The 22,818-nt window shown below is 39.5% G+C and overlaps 1 protein-coding gene across 1 annotated transcript in view; it reads left to right on the top strand.

The window, feature by feature from the left end:
- metrn (meteorin, glial cell differentiation regulator) overlaps positions 1–22,462 on the top strand; it is a 39,630-nt gene extending 17,168 nt beyond the window's left edge. The window contains exons 3-4 of the mRNA XM_063057418.1: positions 12,115–12,174; positions 20,352–22,462. Of these exons, the coding sequence (XP_062913488.1) occupies positions 12,115–12,174; positions 20,352–20,668 (377 nt within the window). The 3' untranslated portion in view covers positions 20,669–22,462. The remainder of the gene's footprint in view (positions 1–12,114; positions 12,175–20,351) is intronic.
- The last annotated feature ends 356 nt before the right edge of the window (positions 22,463–22,818 follow it).

Here is a 22,818-nt window from a genome sequence, read left to right on the forward strand (position 1 = left end):
AATGCAAGAGATTCTGCAGATGCTGGAAATCCAGAGTAGCACACAGAAAATGCTAGAGGAACTCAGCAAGTAATGCAGCATTAATGGAAAGGAATAAACAGCTGATGTTACAGACCAAGACCTGCATAAGGTACCGATGAAGGGTCTCAGCCCGAAACATTGACTGTTTATTCCTTTCTATTGATTCTGCCTGACCTGCTGAATTTTGTGTGTCTTTCTCAGTTTGATATTCCTTCTTTCCTCATAACCCTTGATGCCTTAAATATAATGAGTAATTTAGACTCTGCAGTTCTCTGTGCAATTGAACGCCACATGCTCACCACCCTATGAGTGAAGAAATATCTCCTAGTCTCAGTCTTAAATCCCTTGCCCTTTAACCTGAAACTATGACCTCTCACTTTAGATCCTGAGCTGGGGAAAAGACCTCCTTTCATCCAGTCTGTCAAAAAATTGTAAGTTTCAATTAGATCTCCCTTTGTTGTTCTGAACTCCAGTGAATACAAATCTAGTTAACTAAATCCCTTTCATATGACAGTCCCATCCTCCCAGGAATCAGTCTGCTGAACTTTACTTACCACGGAAGGTGTGCAACTATAACCTTTCTATGGTAAGGTGAAAATAAAACTACATGCACTGCACCAGGTGTGGTCTCACCTTGGCCGTGTACAACTGTAGAGCAACCCTCTTGTTACAGAGCTCACATCCTCTTCCAGCAAAGACCATTACAATGTTTGCTTTAATTGCTTAATATACTGGTGTATTGCCTTTTAGTAACAAGAACACCAAAGCACCCAAATCCCCTTGTACCTTGACACTTCCTCATCTAAAATAATATGCTGCCTTTCTATTTTTCCCTTCTGAGTTGGATAACTTCACATTTATTCGCATTATATTGCATCTGCCAGGTTTTGGTTACTTGCTTGATCTAAGTCAATTAGAAGGCTGTTTGCATCCACCTCACTGCTCACAATCCCACCCAATCTGTATAATTCAAAATGTTACATTCTGTTCCCTTCTCCAAATGATTGTATATTATGAGTGTTGAGGTGCAAAACACAGAGCCCCTTTGGTACCCAGCTAGATGCCTCCTGCAACCAATTAAAGACCCATTTATTCTACCCTGGGCCCTGTCAGTAAGGCAAATACAATTGGTTTTGGATTTAAATTCCCATTGGCAATATCATGATTCATACTGTAGCATAGCAGCAAAGTATTTTTGGAAAATAAAGCGTCCTTCTTTTCATGAATGTAAATACCCAACTTATTGCAAACACGAGGAAGTCTGCAGATGCTGGAAATCCAAAGCAGTACAGTACAACACTAAATGCCAGAGGAACTCAGCAGGCCAGGCGGCATCCATGGAAAAGAGTAAACAGTTGGCGTTTGGGGCCAAGACTCTTCACCAGGATCGGGCTGAGTCTGACGAAGGGTCCTGGCCCAAAACATCGACTGTTTGCTCTTTCCCATGGATGCTGCCTGGCCTGCTGAGTTCCTCCAGCATTTTGTGTGTATTACCTAAATTATTGAATTGGCTTTTATTAAAACACATGCTATGGAACTAAGATTTCGTCCAATAAAGTACTTACTGCTATGGAATAATTTCAACTTTCTCCTTATGTTATTACTGTCTCCACTGCTTGGTTGCTCCTCTTTTTTAATAATAATTTCTAAACTTCTATTAAAGTAATATAAACTAAATGTGTTTCCGTTTGTTTCTGTTGAAGCTTGGTTTTGTCTACTAATAACTGTAATTGTGTTTGTATTGTAAAGCTGTAGAGGTCCCCACCCAATTCTCACCACAATACTAATCTGTTAATTGTTTATCTACCTGCTCACTTAGCCACTGCAGCTGTTACACTCCAAGCCATATAAACGGCTCCAATCCAGCCCATTGTAAATGCATTATGGGCCTTAGCTTTGATTTAATCGGCAGCTTGTTGAGTGAAGAATATGTTCAGCAAAGAGCAGGGGTTCTGGCTGAGGTGCCTGACCAAAATTTGAAGATTCATTTTTCTTAAATGATTACACAAATTCAATGTACTAATTGAATAAAATCGGCTAATGTAAATTGGGATCACTGAATGTGACATGAAGTCTAGATGGGATGCAACCTTAGAAAATTTGCCTCCTTAAGCACTTGTTGTTGAATTGTATGGGTGCTGATGTGGTTTGCACTTTCTCTACCATGTTTAGGTAGTGTATTATCAACAATATTAAGGGCAATTTGGAGGAGCAACACCTTATATTCCATCTGGGTAGCCTCCAACCTGATGGCATGCGACATGTCAGTCCATGGCCTCCTCTACTGCCGCGATGAGGCCACGCTCAGGTTGGAGGAGAAACACTTTATATTCCATCTTGGCAACCTCCAACCTGATGGCATGAGCATCAATTTCTCGAACTTCTGGTAATTGGTCCCCCCTTCTCCTTCACCATTCTCATTCCCATTTCCCTCTCTCACCTTATCTCCTTCCCTTTCCCTTTCTTCCATGGCCTTCTGTCCTCTCCTATCAGACTCCACCCTTCTCCACCCCTTTATCTCTTTCAATAACTGATTTCCCAGCTCTTTACTTCATCCCTCCCCCTCTCCCGGTTTTACCTACCTACTACCTTGTACTTCTTCCTCTCCTCCCCCCACCTTCTTACTCTGACTTCTAATCTCTTTTTTCCAGACCTGATAAAGTGTCTTGTCCCAAAGCATTGATAGTTTACTCTTTATCATAGATGCTGCCTGTCCTGCTGGGTTCCTCCAGTAGTTTGTGTGTATTACATTATTAAGGGCAGTAGCACATGATGCTTGCATGTGCCAAGTTAATGAAGATTATGAATTAATTATGACTGAGTTGATATCAATACTATTGGCAATGTACTTATTGCCATATATTCAATTCACAGAATTGAGTGATTTGCAATGGTAAAATTTCCCCCTGTTTTTCGCTTCCTCCCCTCCTTCTCTGTCAATATCAATATCTCTTGTACTGTTGCTGGTGGATAATCTTGCTAGTTGTCTTTTTTTAATGGTATCATAGGTGTTGGTAGAAGTTCAACTTCTACAATTCATGGGCTGTAGTAGAAGTATGAATGGACTGTTTCTTGGTATCTGCCAAGTCTTATTGCCCCCTGATGCTAGAGGGAGGGGCTGCACTACCATGACCAACTAAATATGTTCAGCATGTTAATAATGACTGTCTAGAAATTCTGCCACAGTCAGCAACACTAAACTTGCTCCAGTGTATTCTCTGCCTCTGAAATTCATTCCATCTCATTCAGTGAGGCTGCTGTACAGCACATTTGGTGCTAGTGGCATGGAATAACCTGTCTCTTAGTGGTTAGCAAATTCTTTTCCACTGCCTCAGCAAATACTTTAGAAATACTGTGTGCCTAATCCCTCCAATGATCAGCTATGTTTTCTTGTATGCTCCAAGAGCCTCAAGTATGGTTGGAATAGTTATTTTGACATTATTACAGGCATTATTTTTCGCAATGCAGCCCCAACAGATGCAATGTACACACAGGGATCAATTTATTAGGTACCTCCTGTACCTAATAAAGTGGCCTCTGATTGTGTTTTTGGGCTTTTACTACTGTAGCCTATCCACTTCAATGTTCGACATGTGTGTTCAGAGATGCTTTTCAGTACATCGGTGTTGTACTGTGTAGTTATTTGAGTTACTGTCACCTTCCAGTCAGCTTGAACCAATCTGCCCATTCTCGTCTGACTTCTCTCATTAACTAGGTGTTTTTGTCTAGAGGAACTGCCATTCACTGGATTTTTTTTTATTTTTCACACCATTCTCTGCAAAGTCTAGAGGGCTATTATGCATGATATCTCTGGAGATCAGCAGTTTCTGAGATACCCAAATCACCTCATCTGGCATCAGCAATCATTTCACAGTCAAAGTAAACTATATTAGATTTCTTCCCCATTCTCATGTTTGGTCTGAACAACAACTGAGCCTCTCGACCATGTCTGCATGCTTTTATGCATTGAGTTGTTGCTACGTGGTTGACTGATTAGATATTTGCATTAACAAACAAATGTAGAGGTGTACCGAATGAAATGGCCACTGAGTATGTTTTTTTAAACATGTATCAGATGTATTTTACTATGCACAGAATAGGCTGAAAATGGGCAATGTGGAACTTAACACATCATTGAACTGTGCAGCATTGAACACTGTGCAATTCTTGTAAACACTTTGCAGGAGAGATCGGCTTGGACTTAAGCCTGCAGATGAAATTGAAGTATGTTCCCAGGATTGGAAAATTATAGCTGTGGAGGAGATGCTAGAGAGACTGAGGTTATTTTGAAATGCAGGAGACATAGGAGTGAATGGAGGTGTATAAAATAGTGAATTGAGGCATGGATGGAGTAAATTGGAAAGACATATTACCCATGTCAACAGGGACAAGACACAAGAGTATTGATTTATGTTAATTGGTAGAGGGAATAGAGATGAGCTGAAATCTTGAAAGTGTGGTGGGTGTCTGAAACCTGCTGCTTAAAGCCATAAACCCTCACAACACTTATAAATAGTTTCATGCAAACTTGAGCCAGGACCTGCAAGTCTACAGACTTACTGTTGGGAATGAGCTTAAGGCTTGTTTTATTTTTTTGGCCTGTGCATTGGACCAAATGTCGTCCAGTGTCATAAAGATCCCCTGACTCCGTTCTTTGAATTGTAAAGTTGAGGCCAAAATATTTGTTGTCAAGTAAATCTACTTCTTTGACTGCTGCATTTGAAGACTGTAAATGCAATCTCTGATATTTTTTTCCTTTTGAAGTTTATTGCAGTAGTTCATTGGGTATTCCAGTTGATCCAAGGTAATATTTGAAGTTTACCTGATGCATTGCAGTTTTCTAGATTAACTATTATTCTTTACTTCAAGAACCTATGCTGAAGTTTATGAAAGCATCATGTTAGAAATGCACTTTCCCTCCTCGATGGTTCAATCAGCCTTAAGCCATCCGTCAAGCAGAAGTTCTGAAAACGTTTGAGGTGAGGTCATAAAGCAGAGCTGGAGGCAAAGCCCGGGTGTTTGATGGCGGTTGGAGACTAAAACTGTTTACTCCCCTCCTAGCCTAACAAACTATTTGTGGCTATTAGCCCATGAAGGACAAAACCTGTTTAATTGCAAGCACATTTAACCATTAAAACAGTGACTGGACAAAATTCCTGGGTGGAATTCCATTTTCTCCCGGTATTTTCTCTATGTTGTTTGAAGAGGTCTTCAATTGCCTGTGCACTTTGCTAGCTTCTGAAGCAATATTAGAATCTTAGCGTTAGATAAGAATTTGTTTTAGTTGGACTTGTGACTGAATATTGCCCTTGTCCTCATACTTCAAGCTGTTTTCCTGGAAGCGGACTCTCACTTGGGCTTTATTGTTGTAGATGAACAATTCTGCAACCGCAGTATTGAGATGGTTTGGCACAACAATTTTTTTATCCCCCAGAAGTTTAAAAGTTTGTCAGACTTATCAACAGCCTGTTGGATTGGAGCAACTGGATACGAAACTCCAAAGTAATTAAATTTGTTTTCAACTGCCTCCAACCACCTTTTCTTCATTTGCTTTTTACAAACCTGGTGAAGTTACTACATCCAGTGCCCTGGGTCAAAGATTGGACTGTTTTGAAATCTCTAAATGAACAGCTGGCACTTTAAATCTTTTGTTTTATTTAATTATTTCCTTGCTCATCTCCATTTTCTTCTACAGTACATAATGCTATGTACTGTATTTATATTTATAGTGCAAATATATGCTATATTTATAGTGCATTTCCATCAGAAGGAAAATAGAAGTTCATGACCTAACTTCTTGTCTTGTCCCCTTCAACTACGTAGCTCTTCCTTACAATTTTGACGAGGTTCGACAGCATTGTCCTGTATCTGAGTTTAAAGGTAGCTGTTGAGTCAATGCTGCAGTGCAGTGCTATTATTAAATTAAAAGCTCACCTCTAATCAATGTGGTCTAGAATCACTTGCATTATGAATTGGATTCTTTGGCCCATCAAAGACGTTCAATTCAAATTGTTTTTCATGGTGCTATGCCCTCTCACTGGAAATTACCCACTGTCTGGTGAAAAGCGCATCTAACCATAACAGAGGAGAAGCAGGGGTAATGGGGGATGAGCGGAAGAGGGTCTGAAAGACTTAGGTTGTTTGATCTTTTGGAATGTTTGCAAAGAACATTGCCTTTGGCTTAGAAAAGTTCTACCATTTAGCCTGTCACTTGTATGCATTGCATAATAGAAATTGATAATTGGTACCTGGTGCATCTTTTGTCAGGTTTTCAAATTCTTCTAGATCCTTTCTGGGGCGAAATATATGGAGGTGTTAACATTAGTCATAGATAAATAGCCTGTGGATGTTATGAATAAATGTGTGGCCTATCTCAGTACAACATAAAGACGACTAGACTAATCCAGTGTGTTGAACCACCAACCCAGATTATGTACTATGCAGTTAGTGTGCTTCTTCCTCGTCACTGTACGCTGACTTTATCTCTCTCCTTTCCCATCTGCCTACCTGCCAATCTGTGTTCTGATCCACAGACCTTGGATGGCATGCTTTATGTCACCAGTTTAATGTAGTTGCCCTTGAAAACCATTTCTAGGTTTTGCAGGATATGTAAACTATATCTGTTTTTGATGGGCTCCCAGAATGCATATCAAACAATAAATTTTCATTTTAAGCTGTTTCAAATAGCATATGTTAATTGTAAATTGAAATGGATTAATGTTTTGTTGACTCAAACACGAGGAATTCTGCAGATGCTGGAAATTCAAGCAACACACATTGAAGTTGCTGGTGAATACAGCAGTCCAGGCAGCATCTCTAGGGAGAGGTACAGTTGACGTTTCGGGCCGAGACCCTTTGTCAGGACTAACTGAAAGAAGAGCTAGTAAGAGATTTGAAGGTGGGAGGGGGATGGGGAGATCCAAAATGATAAGAGAAGACAGGAGGGGGAGAGATGGAGCCAAGAGCTGGACAGGTGATTGGCAAAAGGGATATGAATAGATCATGGGACAGGAGGCCCAGGGAGAAAGAAAAGGGGGAGGGGGGGAAAACTCAGAGGATGGGCAAGGGGTATATTGAGAGGGACAGAGGGAGAAAAGGGAGAGAGAGAGAAAGAATGTGTCTACATAAATAAATAACGGATGGGGTACGAGGGGGAGGTGGGGCATTAGCGGAAGTTTGAGAAGTCAGTGTTCATCGGGTTGGAGGCTACCCAAATGGAATATAAGGTGTTGTTCCTCCAACCTGAGTGTGGCTTCATCTTTACAGTAGAGGAGGCCGTGATAGACATATCCATGGCCCATCTGTTATTATTTATATACACACATTCTTTCTCTCTCTCTCTCTCCTTTTTCTCCCTCTGTCCCTCTCACTGCACCCCTTGCCCATCCTCTGGGTTTTCCCCCCCTCCCCCTCTTCTTTCTCCCTGGGCCTCTCGCCCCATGATCCTCTCATTTCTGTTTTGCCAATCAAATGTCCAGCTCTTGGCTCCATCCCTCCCCCTCCTGTCTTCTCCTATCATTTTAGATCTCCGCCTCCCCCTCCCACTTTCAAATCTCTTACTAGCTCTTCCTTCAGTTAGTCCTGACGAAGGGTCTCGGCCCAAAACGTCGACTGTACCTCTTCCTAGAGATGCTGCCTGGCCTGCTGTGTTCACCAGCAACTTTGATGTGTGTTGCTGCAATCTTTTGTTGAGGTACCTTATCAGCTAATGATAACATTACTTGGCCTTGTGATAGATTGTGCGAACACATTTCTAGGATTGTGTATTTACACTGTGATTGGTTGAAGTAGAAGACTGGCAATTAAGAATTTACAGATGAACCACGAATAGGACTGATTGTAATCAATAAACAAACCACAAAAGCCACTTGATTAAATATTTTCATCACGTTCACTGATAAAACTCAATGCCAGCAAAGAACATCAGAAATTGAAATATATATTTTTATTCATTTACCTTGTAACAATGATGTAGATCATTTCAAGTTGCTCACTGATGAATCCCATGTGCTTGTAGGAATGCTCTGGTCACTGGTGTGATAGGTAACGGTGAACTTTTGTTATTATTGCCTTTTTTTGGCTGCATCTTGCTGGCTGAGGTATTTCACAACTATACAGAAAAAGGTTCAAAGGTTCGTTTTTTTATCGAAGTATACAACTCTGAAATTCTTTCTCTCCAGATAGTCACGAAAGCAAGAAAAAAAAAGAATGTGGGAATGCTCATCAACCCCCAAATCCCTCCTCTCCACACAAAAAAATGAACAAAAACAGAACAGGCACATTGAACGCCCCCCCCCAAATCCCTCTTAACCGCACCCAAAAAAAACGAGAAAGATCAGGCAAAAAACACAGAATACAAAAATGCCATAAGACTGAAAAAAAAGTCTACAGTCCAAGTCCACATCCAAAGCACAAAATAGCTAGGCAACATTCTACCTCTCCATAGCACAGCAATCTCACCAACAATAAAAAGGAAATCTAGCCTCTTCAGTAGCAGAGTGATCCCCCAGCGATTAAAAAGGCAGGCAGCCGGCATTTCAATCTCCCTTGTCACTTTAATCGGCGAACAATGGAGGCTTTAATTGGCAAGATGGAGTTGAGTATCGGTTCACAGCCTTCTTGCCACAAGGTTCCAGCACACTGCCTCTGCCTCCCGGAATCCCCTCGAGGACTGCAGAGCACTGAAACACTCAAACAATCTCCAAACTGCAAATCACAGGTTCCTATAGTTCCAGAATCATATTCCAGACAAAAAAACAATGTAAAGGCATAAAGGAAGTGAAATATATGGTTTCATGATCTATCCAGAAGGTGTCAACCAAAGGAGTGTTGTGCCTTGACTGGAATATAAGGGGATATTTTAAAGAATCAAAACTGGAATGAGTGCTTTGCTCAGAGCTGTCTTGGGTCAGATTCAGCTCTATGGCTGTATGGTGCACCATAGGCATACAAGCTTTGCCTTTGTAATTGTTTAAAGGCATATATGTTTAAAAGTTCAGCAATGATCCACTGATAATTACTTCATGTCCTTGTGACTGCAACATATGTGAGCACGATTGAACAAGCATCAATGGGGGAAAAATGACAGCCAGCAAAGTTAATCCACCCTCCCTGCATTACCAACTGTCAAGTACTCGGGAATTCAAAATGTTTCTGACATCATGAAAGGTCCAACTATTTCAAAAATCAGCATTTTTAATAAGCCGTTCAATTATACTAGAATTGTTTTCTATAATATATAATTATTTAAAAGGTAAATTAATCTTGTCCCTTGAGGCCACACTCTTTACACACAACTTGGTGCCTAAGCACAGCACCAATGCCATATTTAAGTTTGCTGACAATATCATGATCGTTAGCTGAATCAAAGTTGGTGATGAATCAGCATATAGGAGGGAGATTGAAAATCTGGCTTAGTGGTGCCAGAACAACAACTTCTTACTCAATGTCATTAAGACTAAGGAGCTGACTGTTGACTTCAGGAAAAGAAAGCTGGAGGTCTGTGAGCCTGTTCTCATCAGGGAATCAAAGATGGAGAAGATCAGCCACTTTAAATTCCTTGGTGTTATCATTCCAGAGGTCCTATCCTGAGCCCAGTACATAAATACAATTAGTAAGGGAGTACGGCAGAGCCTCTACCTCCTTAGAAGTTTGTGAAAATTCAGCATGTCATCTAACACTTTGACAAACTTCTATAGATGTGTGGAGGAGAGTATATTGATGGGTTGCATTGCTGCCTGCTATGGAAACACCAATGCCCTTGAACGGAAAATCATACAAAATGTAGTAGATACAGCCAAGTCCATCATGGATAAACCCTCTCCACCATTGAATATATCTACATAAAATGCTGATCCACCATTGGGAGCCCTCCTCCAGCCAAGTCATGCTGTCTGCACGATGTTGCCATTAGGAAGAAGGTACAGGAGCCTCAGGACTCACTACCAGGTTCAGGACCAGTTATTACCCCTCAACCATCAGACTGTTCAACCAGTGCGGACGTGGGTATAACTTCATTTAACTTCACTTCCTTGTTCACTGAACTGTTCCCACAACCTATTGACTCACCTCCAAGGACTCTTCATCTCATGTTCTCAATATTTATTGCTTATTAATTAATTTATTTTGTCTTTTATACTTACACAGTTTGTTGTCTTTTGGTCATTAGCTTTTTCCTGTCCCGTTGGGTGTGGTCTTTCATTGATCTTGTGACAGTTCTTGGATTTACTGAGTATGCCTGCAAGAAAACAAATCTCAGGGTCGTACATGGTGACATACTGTAAATGTACTTTGATAATAAATTTACTTTGACCTTTGATCATTTGTTTTCAGAATTTATAATTTGAGCTTTATTATAATAGATACATTTATTTTTGATATGTACCCTGATAGAAAAATAATACTTACTTCAAATGTCTTTGCACATAAGAGTACAGTTTTAGAACTATTAACGTCTGTGTATCCTTTTCCCACTACAATGTAGTCTACTTTATTAACAAACATTTTTATTAAATTGTTTCTCAATGACTTCTGCATTGTTCAGATTCTTCTAATTCTGCATATTAATGCTGTTAATCTGAACACAAGTTTGCTTAACAGAATCTCTCCCTGGTTATGAATTTAACTCTAGTTGTTTCTTTTAAATCAAAATTAGTAGATTATGATGGATACGGTTGGAATTATATTGGATTTGTGTTTTAAACTATGAAGTCAAAGCTGATTGATTATGATTAATTTTCCAGGTGACTTTAGTACCTGATGTTCATTTGCCCCTATCTGAGATTGGATGTAGTAGTCAGCATGGCCTGTAAAGAGAACCTGCTGCCAATGAGAACCATTGCACATTTGCTGTCAATGGGTTTTTGTACTAACAAGCAGGCTGAGTTAGTTTACTAGATGTTAGTGTATTAGATTCCACCTAATATTTAGCCTGGCTTCGAATTGCTGCAGTTGTGTTCCTGAGGAGTATTATTCTTAAATATGGGCAACAAATGGGCTCCCTTGTTCCCAAGAACAGAGTTTACATGCTGAGTGATGACAAAAATATTCCAGTGTAATCCGACTATTTGGGGCCTGTGTGGCTTGCTCTTTATGGTGACTTTGAACATTTTTGGACCAAGTATTCCTCAGTAAGGTAGTGATTGCTCCAATGGGACTGCCTCCACCAGTGGCCTTGCAAAATTGTAACACTGTGTAATTGAAAAGGGTTTAAATTATTTTTGCATTATGCATGATAGGGAGACTTGTCACTGAAGTACTTCAAGCTGTGGTTTGCTGGTCTGGGAATAAGGGAACCTTTATGAACAGACACACCACTTGGGCTAAGCATGCATGTTGAAATTAGGGTGGTTGTGAATAGACTTCATTGTATTGTGATGTTTTGTTCATCAAAGATGATTAAACAAAACCTACCAGTTGACAAGTAGATTGCATGTTTTCAATAAAGTACTTTCCAAAAATTGACAAATTAAAGCTTTGGTTACTGCAGCTTCACAGAGCTTAATTAATGTCATTGCAGATAACGTTAGCTCTTTTATTGCTGGGTGAAAAATGGATGGTAGGCAATTGGCAGCCCATCTAACACCTTGTTTTTTTTAAAAAAAAGATTGTGTTGCAGTTGATGGAAAGGAAATTAAATGTTGCAAATTTGGGTATCTTCAAGTTATCACCTCATTGTTAGAGGAAGGTAACAGTTGAACACTAACCAGTGATGTGTGTGTGTGTGTGTGTGTGTGTGTGTGTGTGTGCGCGCGCGCTAACATCAAATGAGCAATAACTGTTGTCCTGAAACTGGCAGTGTTCCAAATCATCAAAGCCTTTACAATTTTAGCATTTGGAGGAAGCACCACAGAACCACATCCTAGCAGAAGTCTCACCTTCAATTGTGGGAATAAAAGAACAGTAATGACATAATTATACATGGAACAACTAGAAGGATTAAAAGGAAGTCATTCATTTCCTAGTTTTGAATCATTGACATATCTGACAATTTTCCTGGAAATCAATTGATTGCTGTTCAGTATATTTTTGTTATCAATGTCATATGACCAAAACCATCAAAATTCTAACAATGATGTTTTATTTTGGTTATAGGAGCATGTAGACCATGCAATGATACAGAGGTTCTTATGGCTGTCTGCACAAGTGATTTTGGTAAGTGACTTACTGTAAATTAACTATTATTTTGTTTCCTCCCCAGTTATTCTCACTCACCTATATCTATCTGTCTTTTTAACTAACTGTTATGAAGAAAACACAGCAGCACCTCTACTTCCTTAGGAGTTTGTGAAGGTTTCACATGACATCTAAAACTTTGACAAACTTATATATGTGTGTGGTGAAGAGTATATTGACTGGCTATATCATGGCCTGGTGGGGAAACACCAATGTCCTTGAATGGCCTTTAAAAAGTAGTGGACACAGCCCAGTCTATCACAGATAAAGTCCTTTCCAGCTTTGAGCACATCTACACGAGGTGCTGTTGCAGGAAAGCAGTATCCATCATGATGGACCCCCACCACCCAGGACATGTTCTCTTCTTGCTGCTGCCATCAAGAAGAAGGTACAGGATTCTCAGGGCTCATACCACCAGGTTCAGGAACAGTTAATACCCCTCAAACATCAGGCTCTTAAACCAAATGGGATAACTTCACTCAACTTCACTTGCCCCATCATTGAAATGTTCCCACGACCTATGGACTCACTTTCAAAGACTCTTCATCTCATGTTCTCGATTCTTATTGCTTATTTATTTATTTATTTCTTTATTATTGTTATTTCTTCCCTTTTGTATTTGCACAGTTTGTAGTTTTTCGCACAGTGGTTGAATGCCCAAGTTGGTGCGGTCTTTTATTGATTCTATTATGGTTATTATGCTATATGGATTTATCGAGTATGCCTAAAAGAAAATAAATCTGGGGATTGCATATGGTAACATATATGTACTTTGATAATAAACTTACTTTGAACTTTGATATACTTTTTTGTGGAGCTGGGTGTTTAGGATAGGGTGGTCTACAATTTAGTAAAAATAATTGTATTTGCTCTTAAGTTCTCTGTTCCATGAGGAAGCACCAGAATTTGTTTTCCTATCCTGTCTATGGGGCATAATATATTTGTCTTTTTATTGTTGAAGTGGAAATCGCAATGAATAATTCTGAGATAGATGTGGATTGCTTTTAATATTAAGACATTAATTTATTTGTGTTTATGTAAAATTAACCCCAAAATGTAATAAGGTCACCATATTTAGTCATAGTCATACTTTATTGATCCTGAGGGAGATTGTTTTTGTTACAGTTGCACCAACCAAGAATAGAGTATAAATAAAGCAATATAAAACCATAAATAATTAAATAGTAATACGTCATTGCCAGGAAATAAGTCCAGGACCAGCCTATTGGCTCAGGATGTCTGACCCTCCAAGGGAGGAGTTGTAAATTTCTCTTTCCAAGTTGTAGACTAAAGTTGTAGTACAAGGAGTTGGAGACTAAATTGTAAATATGAAGTGTTTAATATCAAAGGAAATGTCTGCAATTGAAATGAACCAGAGTGAATATCAGGCTGTTTCTTCTGGGAGGTATGGAGAGAATGCGGCATTATTAGTATCTCCTTCCTTGACTCATTTCCTGATCAATCCTACCAAAATGAATGACCTGCTTATTTGTCTTGCTGCTGTTTAGTAGGCTTTTCTGTTGTCTGTAGTAATGGCATTGCAATAAATAACTCACTAAATTCTTCCTAACATGTAGGATCCTTTAAGTTAGAGATGCCATATAAATACACTGCAGTAAATGAAAGAATTAGATGTCATATCCCAGAACATTCAAAATTACATGAATGGAAGCTTTCTTCAACAATTCGTGTATTGGAAGCTGCCAAAAACCTTTAGGCAAATTTCCTGTCCTAACTGAAACTTGAGAATTGCGTGCAGCATCTCAATTTGAGATTGATAATGGTTTGGATCAGATTGTGCTAGGTTTTACTGTGCTGATAGATTTTATCTAAAACATGGTTGTATGTTGAATGCTTACCTTGCTGGTTGTTTATTTATTATTTATTTATTGAGAAAGCCCTTCTGACCTTTTGAGCCACACCGCCCAGCACCCCCTGATTTAGCCCTGGCCTAATCACGGGACAATTTACAATGACCAATTAACCTACTAACCGGAATGTCTTTGGATTGTGGGAGAAAACCAGAGTACTTGGAGGAAAGGAAACCGACCTGGTCATGTGGAGTACACACAAACTCCCTACAGGCAGTGTCAGGAATTGAACCCAGGTCACTGGTACTGTAAAGCCCTCGCGCTAACCACTTTGTTCCTGCTGCTCCATGTCTGTGCACAAGCACTGGTGATGCTGGGAGTGCATTATGGCAGCAAGTGACTTGTTATCATGGTGCTGGCATATTGCTACAGTAACGTTGTGCTACAGCAAGCACCTGGTGGTTCAGTCGTGTTAGGATTACTATCGCAGTGTACAATGCAACTATTATTTACTTAAGACCCCTTAAAGTGCTTTGCTTTTGCTAGTGATCATTCCCACTACCAATCCACTGCTTAGTCAACAATTGTTATTTTGGCCAGCCTTCTCTTCCGCTGTCCCTGACTCTCTACCCCGAACCCTTTCCCATCACCAAATATACCGGTCATTGCATCCCTGGTCATTGTAACTTAATTTTCTTCTTCAGACTCACCCAGTCTGTGTCCTAGCTGATACCTTGCACCAGCTCTACTTTCTGTAATGGAAGAGGTTGAGAGCAAAACGCTGTTCTGGGTCTTACTTGTTCTAGGCAGAGTCAGGGATTTCTGAGTGTCAAAGAGGGCCTCGCGTATGAAAGAACATTACTCCCAACTGCCAAGCTGGAACTGGCTTCCCACGGCAGTTTGCTTTCACAGACTATTTCAGAAAACCTGCAATCCTTAGGTAGTGAGTCTTTAGATCATCTTTAAAACCCTCACCGTGGAACTTAACAAGTTTCTTTAGAAATAGTTTCAGTTACAAATTTAGCTCCAGCATGTTGCTAGAAAATAATGCAGCGCAGGAAGTCATTCAGCCCATCATACAGGTTGAGAAGGACCTGATTTAACTGAAAGGCCATTGACCTGATATGTTGTTTCCTTCCACAGATCCTGCCTGACCAACTGAGTATTTGTAGCATTCTCTGTTTGTCATTGAGATTTCCAGAACCTGCAGTTTTCCAAAGTCAAAGTAAATTTATTATCAAAGTACATATACGTATACTACCTTGAAATTAATTTTCTTGCAGGCTTTTATAGGAAAATAAAGAAATGCGATAGAAGTTATGAAAGCTATGCACGGACAATGTCTGACATGCAACCATTGTGCAAAAGAAAACAAATGGTGTAAAAAAAAACTGAGAACATGAATTGTAGAGTCCTAAGGCTCCTTATCCCCTGCTGACTGGTAGTAGTGACAAGATTGCTTGGCCTGGATGGTGGGGATACTTGATAATAAAGGCTGCTTGCTTACGGTAGTGCTCCCTGATACTGTGTTCAGTGGTGGGTAGGGCATTGTGTTTGGTGCATTGGGCTGTATCCAGGAATAGACTTTTCCATTCTTGGACACCGTTTTTTTCCATACCAGGTTGTGATGCACCGGTCAGGATACTCTATCCAAGTTTGTCAAAGTTTATGTGACATGCCAAATCTACCCAAACTTTTAAGAAAGTTAAGTTTTTTTTCTCCCTTCTGTCAAGAAACAATTTAACACACAGTCTGCACTAGGACAGTTGTGGGAAAGAGCACTGGGGTACTCAAGCCTCACTTGGGAATGATCATGGTTCCTAGTTGTTCTTTAAAATGCCGAAAGATAAAATTTGATTCATAAACATTTAGAAAGTGGAACTTGCTTCCAGATGGAGTGGCTGAAGCACATAGCACAGATACTTTTAAGATGAAGCTGGTGAGGTCAGTGAGCTGACTGAGCTAGATGAAGCAAGGCAAAAGCCCGTTATCAATTGCAAGGGGCTGCAGATGCTGGAATCTGGAGCAACGAACGATTTTATGGGAGAAACAGCAGGTTGAGGACAATTTTTGGGAGTAAAGGAATTGTCGACAATTCAGGCCAAAACCTGATGGCTAGTATGAAGAATCTCCTTAGTCCATCAATCACCTTAGACTCCTGTCTCACCACTTCCCTGGCCAGCTCCCCACTCCACCCTCAGTCCTGTTGTAGGGTTTCAACCCAAATCATTAACAGTTTCTTTACTCCCAGGGATACTACTCAACCTGATGAATTTGTCAAGCAGGTTGTTGCTCCTTTGTGGATTGTAGTCTTGGCATAGACCTGGGGCAAATAACCTGTGGTGTTGCTGATGAACACAAGAAAATCTGTAGATGCTGAAAATCCAAGCAACGCAAACAAAATGCTGGAGGAACTCAGCAGTCAGGTGGCATCTATGGAAAAGAATACACTCAACATTTCGGGCTGAGACCCTTCCTCAGGACTGCTGATTAAGTTTAAAGCATATTGTGCTATACTATTACCAGAATGAAGAGCACGATTGGTAAATGGTAAAAATAAGGGAATAAATGATGCGTCTAGGGATAGAGGTAAGTTGTCATAGTCGAGAGACCAAAACCATGCACAAGAGAAGGCAGGCAGGGCATCTGTGGTTGAGGAGGGTACGTAGATCGATCCTTGGCACCCTGTGAATTCCCACCCTGAGCACTGGTCCAAATTCCTCCACTGCCTGTGAATGAGTTGCCCACAAGCTATTTAATATTAGGTATTGTTAAAGAAAATAGGATTGTGGTTAAAATCCAAGTTGCCAAAGACAATTGAACTATCTGTGTTACTAAAGACTGGAATTAACTAAATAACATTCACACGGCATTGCCACGTTATTCAAAAACTAGTTGCTGGTGAAGGGTGAGTTAATGACAACTCTCATACATACTAGGAACTAGTGTAAAAGATTCGTGGCCTTAACATCTAGCCTGAGTTGTAATTAGCAAACTCCTGCTTCTGCTGCTCTGCTGTGAGCACTCATGGTCTGCTGAAAGTAAATGGCCAGTGAGCCCTTTATGCTTGCATGGTTGGCTAATACCATGATTTGTAGGCCTTAAATGTACCTCAGGTCAAAGGGGATATGGCTGCTATCCCGCCCACAACACCCACTCTGATGAACTTTTGTTCTGAAGTAGTTCTCAGTGCATGTGCTAGTTTTCTTTGGAGTTAAGTCTGTTTGGGAGTTCAAAGAAAAAAAATCAAAATTATATTACATCATTTTGACAGTAATTTAAATTGTTTTTTGAAAAGCAAGCTTAAAAATAGGAACCCAATCTTTACAGAATCGTGTATTTAAGAAGAAATTGACCTGCCTCCTCAGTTTCTTCCTGAGTTGCTGCTTTGAGAAACTTGGAAAAAACACTATGAGGAGGCTTGTTGCCATGGTTTCTCCACACTAGGTTAAGCCTTAGCACTTTGGAGTTTGTGATTTGAAACCATAATTAATCCAGTAGGTAACCTGTAAGGGGAAAGAGGCTATGTCCATTGCAACTCAGTCATAACGTGTATTAAATGGAATATATTCCTGTGGAATTTTGTGGGATAACATTTGGATTGGATTGTTTAATCAGGTTCTGGTCTTTTGTCAGTTTTGTTGACTGCCATGGCAATACAACAGTGTAAATTTGAAACCTTACCAAAATATGCAAATAATCCATTATTCATCTCAAAAGTCACTGCTGATCAAAGTCTTGTAGATGACACATTTTAAGTTAATTGATGGATGTTGATGTCTGCTAGTTGACAGTCATTTTACTTCACCTTGATCCTTAAATTTAAGCAATTTTAGTATTCTAATTGCATAAGTAGATGTCCAACTTTTATAGGACATTTTTATAGATCTGTTGAAAGATTTGCAGATTCATAATATCAACGATTATGTGAAAGGTCAATTCTAGGTCTTGATGGTTGCATTTGAATGTTTTATACACTGTTCTCTCCATGTATTTGTCCCACTATAATTAAAGTTACAGGACAGAACTACAGGGAATCTCTGTTCCACTTAAAATCCCTGGAGAAAGAATGGTTTTATATATACCAATTGTAGTAAACTTTATTGTGCAGTGAACTATGGCTTGTTTAGCTTTCATAACAGGCATGCACACAGCACAGCTCCATTTTATCTCAAATAAATATCCTGTTTAAATATGTTGGCACTGCAGTGGGATTTCCACTAGAGTACTAGTGTAAACCCAGCTAAGGTTTGCTCATTTATGGAGGACTGAGTTCACAGTGTAATTACCATTTCACTCCACACTGACACAGACCCTGAAGACACTCTTTATTATTGTTCACTACCGTTTCCGGCCATTTCTCATTGTACTTAATGGTACATTCTCAAAAGCAGCTTACATCAAAATTGACTTCTAATTGCCTGAAATAGTTAGACACTAATTTAATAACTGTTCGAAACGACTTGGTTCTTCCCCTTTTCTTTCAAATAGTTGAGTTTGGCTTACAAAAAGTTTAATTGTACTGCTTGAAATTAAAGCAGGGGTTCCCAACTTTTTTTTATGCCACGAACCAATACCATTAGGCAAGGGGTCTGTAGACCCCCGCATGGGAACCCCTGATTTAAAGCACTTGTCTGTCTTTCCAAAAATTAGATGTAAGCCTGATTACAGAAATTGCAGTCTGATTATGAAACATATAACTTTAAATATTTCCCCATCAATTATCATGTTTACTTCCTTTCTCTGTGTCCCAAGTAACTTGTTCGAGGGGTCATTCTTCATGTGTAAGGCAGTGACTATCGACAGTCAATTTCATTAATAGGATTTCCATGCAAATGAATGCTGTTGAGCAGAAATGTTGCCTCTCCAGCCTCCTCACTGGGATGCATTATCTCCAAGTAGGCGTCTGCTTTTCTTTAAGTTTAAACCAGAAATCAATGTATGGGTATTAGTGTACCTAGAAGGCATTTTCTGACTGAGCCATAGGAAATCAATGGGATATTTTAAGACCATAAGACTGTAATACATAGGAGCTGAATTTGGCCCATCAGTCTTCTTTGCTATTCCATCTTAGCTGATTACTATCTCTCTTAACCCTATGGTCCACAGAACCTTTGATGCCCTTACAAATCAAGAACCGATCAATCTCAGTTCAAATATACCCAACAATTTGGTCTCTACAGCCAACTGTGCATTGAATTTGACAGATTCACCATCCTCTGGCTAAAGAAATTACTCCTTCTCATTTACTATATTATTGACAGAGTAAATGCTAGTTTTCCTGTTGTTTAGTTGCCCCTTCATCTCAAGCTGAAGTTTTGAGACCCCTACATTTGAATCCCTAATGTCTAGTCACTCCATGTTTGATGATCTTATCTTGACTAGTGATTTGGACATTTCTAGAGATGTCAGGGTTTTGGGCAAAGTGAAGACTCTGCTTTTTAGTGCTTGCTGGATGTTTGCTAACGGGTGGAGCTCCTCTGTTGTTAGCACCCTGCTTTGCCAAATCCCACTTCAGTATACTGAATACGGGTTTCAGTAATGACTGAGCACCAAACACCAGAAAGACCAGTACCCAATGGGCAAAAATGCCTGAGGCTCCTAGAGTCCCATCTCCTTCTGAGCGTATGAGATCAGGGATTTACTCCTTGTATTTCAGCTTCAAAAGCTTAGTTTTAAATGCTGCAGGAGACTGTGGCCAAAATGGCCTCTTTCTGCTATGTAATTAACTCCATGACTGTAAGATATACTTACCTTCCTTCAAAGTATTTACTCGATGTCATAATAATTTATTGTAGAATTGTTCAGTAAAAACATATTTCACTGTATATTGCAATGTACATATGACAAGTAAAGTGAATCTTTTAAAATGGTGTTCAAAGGCACAATATGTGGAATATGTACAGTTCTATCAAATTTTACTGATTTCACACACTCTGGAGATCAAAAGATTTTATTCTAGAATGTACAGTGCATACATACAATTTTTGACACATGCTTTTATTGTCTGAAGTTAATGTTTCTAAAAATAGTAAAAACCTGGTGCTTTTTATTTTAGGAGGGAAAATATGTTGGTCTTTACAAACACAGCTGGGTGGATCTTGTTTGTGCAGTGGTGTAAAATGATGACTGACTGTTAACAGGTCATTACACTGCTCCCTGATTTTTTTCATTCTCTTCAGTCAGGAGTGAAAAAAGATAGTTCAAAAATAAATAGAAATGACTCTAAGGTTGATCTACTCCACTGAATTTCAGTTTAAATCAATGTGCTGGACTTTGTCTTCTGTCTTGGGCATTTGTGTGCACTGTTTGCAGAAATATTGATGTTTTCCTTTATTTTTCCAGTGGTGCGAGGTCACATCCGGAGTGTGATTCACGACAGAGAACACCAGGAATCCGTTGTAAACGTGGGCACCACCAAAATTTATAGACAGAAGTACACGCTCTTCCACCCGATAGGGAAATACGGAAAGTCATTTGGGGAAGTGAGGACATTCTTGAAGTGTGGTGTCAAGCAAGGAGTTGGGAGCTTCATTTTCACGGGCCACATCCACTTTGGAGAGGCATGGCTTGGGTGTGCACCGCGTTACAAAGATTTTAAGAGGATTTATGAAGCAGCCAAAGAAACACACGAGAATCAATGTGAGATTGAATCTGACTGAAACTGCTGTGTGGCTATTGGCAGGAAAGGCCGGTGAAACATATGCCACTGCAGCGATACGGTACGTGAGAAATCATGTTGTGAAGGAATTCCTGAAAAGCTTTTGGAGGATTGATTCATTGTCCAGTGAGAACGTCTGGGACTGTACTGCTAACCTCATTGTGCAAGGCAACTGTGGGACTGATTTATTGTCTAATACAACAATTGTTATTACACAGCAAGCTTGTGTGTGAAGGACACTTGGAAAGGAAGGGGAGTGATTTATTGCTCCTTGTGAACAATTAAGAACATGCACTCAGTTTCACTTTGTGAAAGGCCTTTTTGGTTAAATAATAAATATGTAAAATAGTTTCATATTGGGACACCGCCTTTTTGCAGGGCAACAGTGTATTCCACAATAAGATTGATTTCAAATTCAAATGATACAACTGGTTCAATATCCTGGAAGAACATTCCAAATATAATGTATGGTATATAGATCACATGGCTCCATGCAGGTGTTTCTGAAGATCTTTTAACCAAAATTAAACAGCACTAAATAGAGGTTATTGACACAAGATCAATGACTGATGTTTTGTCACATGATTCGTCCAAGTAAACATGCTGGGTCATTCAACTGAATGATTACTTTGTATATTTTTGTTATTTATGATGCGATTGGTTGCAACTTTAGGAGACCACAGTGAAAATTGGAGTGTTTGTTATTTCGGGCACATACAATCCAAATACCAAACATATAAGCATGGTAACAAAAAACTACAAGTATTTACATTTGTTAGTTTCCATACTCTTGTTGAAACTACACTCTTACGCACAAGTTCCCTTATTACCCCATGATCCCTGCTTGGCGCCATGGTAGTGTAGTGGTTAGCACGACGCTATTACAGCTTGGGGCATTGGAGTTCAATTCTGGTGTCCTCTGTAAAGAACCTCTGTACGTTCTCCCCGAGGAATGCGTGGGTTTCCCCAGGCTCTCCAGTTTCTTCCCACAGTCCAAAGACGTACTGGTTAGGCTAATTGCTCATTGTAAATTGTTCCATGATAGGATAGGGTAAAATTGGGGTTGTCCGAGTCGCTGGGCACGTCCGGCTTGAAGGGCTGGAAGTGCCCATTCTGCGCCGTATCGCAGAAAAATAATTGGCTCTCCATTCAGCCTATTTAAGAATTTAGATTTGAATGTCTTTATAATCTTTGCACTGTTCTAAGTCTTTGCTTTTCCTTTGAACGAGATAGTAATCCACTGTTTCACAAGCAAGATACCAGAGCATTTACTACAAGAAACTGAACATGTTGGAGAATGTTGCTCTGGAAGCAAAGCTCCATTTGTGGAATTTGGAGAAATATGGGGCAAGTTGCATACATAAACATCTGGAGCTTTAAGTGGGCTGCTACTAAACATAAAACCCACCAGTAAGGTTAATGCACAAAGCCACGACTTTTAAAATCCAATCTGAATAGGGCAACACTTGATCAAAACTCCGTTGAAGAGTAATCAAAACGAACAAAATCTTTATTCCACTTCTATTTCTTTGTCTTTTAAGTGTCTTGTCATGGGATGGTGGTATTGGCAATTCTGCTCCTATAGAATATTTGCTACCATGCCATTTATCAGCGGCCTTGGTTATGTCTGTGTATGTACAACTAGTGTGAGTGTACATAATGTAAATATTTGTTTAAAAAATCGTAAATTCAATGGATGGAAAAATGGAGAACTTTTGAATCTATGTATAAATATGGGCTAGAGTTTTGTGTCATTTTTTAAAGAAGGCCTTTTTACTTTACAAAAGTCTATTAAAATCTAAAGTTGAGTTCCATTCTTGTCCTTGGAATTATTTATCAATATGATGGGCTGTGTGGCTGTTTTCCCCATGTTTGATTATATGGTTCTGGATATTTTCAGGGGGCTAAAATGGATAACATACAAACAACTGTGGTTCCTTTGGGTATGTGCAAGACTTCAGTCAAAGTTAAAAGCAAATTCATTATTGAAGTACATGTATATGAACACACACAACCCTGTGATTCTTTTTCTTGCAGGCATACTCAATAACTCCATTATAGAATAATAATCAAAATAGAATCAATGAACGACTGCAACAACTTGTGCATTTAACCAGTCTGCAAAAGTTACGAACTCTGCAAACACAGAAA

Source organism: Mobula hypostoma, chromosome 9 (assembly GCF_963921235.1).
Source record: "Mobula hypostoma chromosome 9, sMobHyp1.1, whole genome shotgun sequence".
NCBI lineage: Eukaryota > Metazoa > Chordata > Chondrichthyes > Myliobatiformes > Myliobatidae > Mobula > Mobula hypostoma.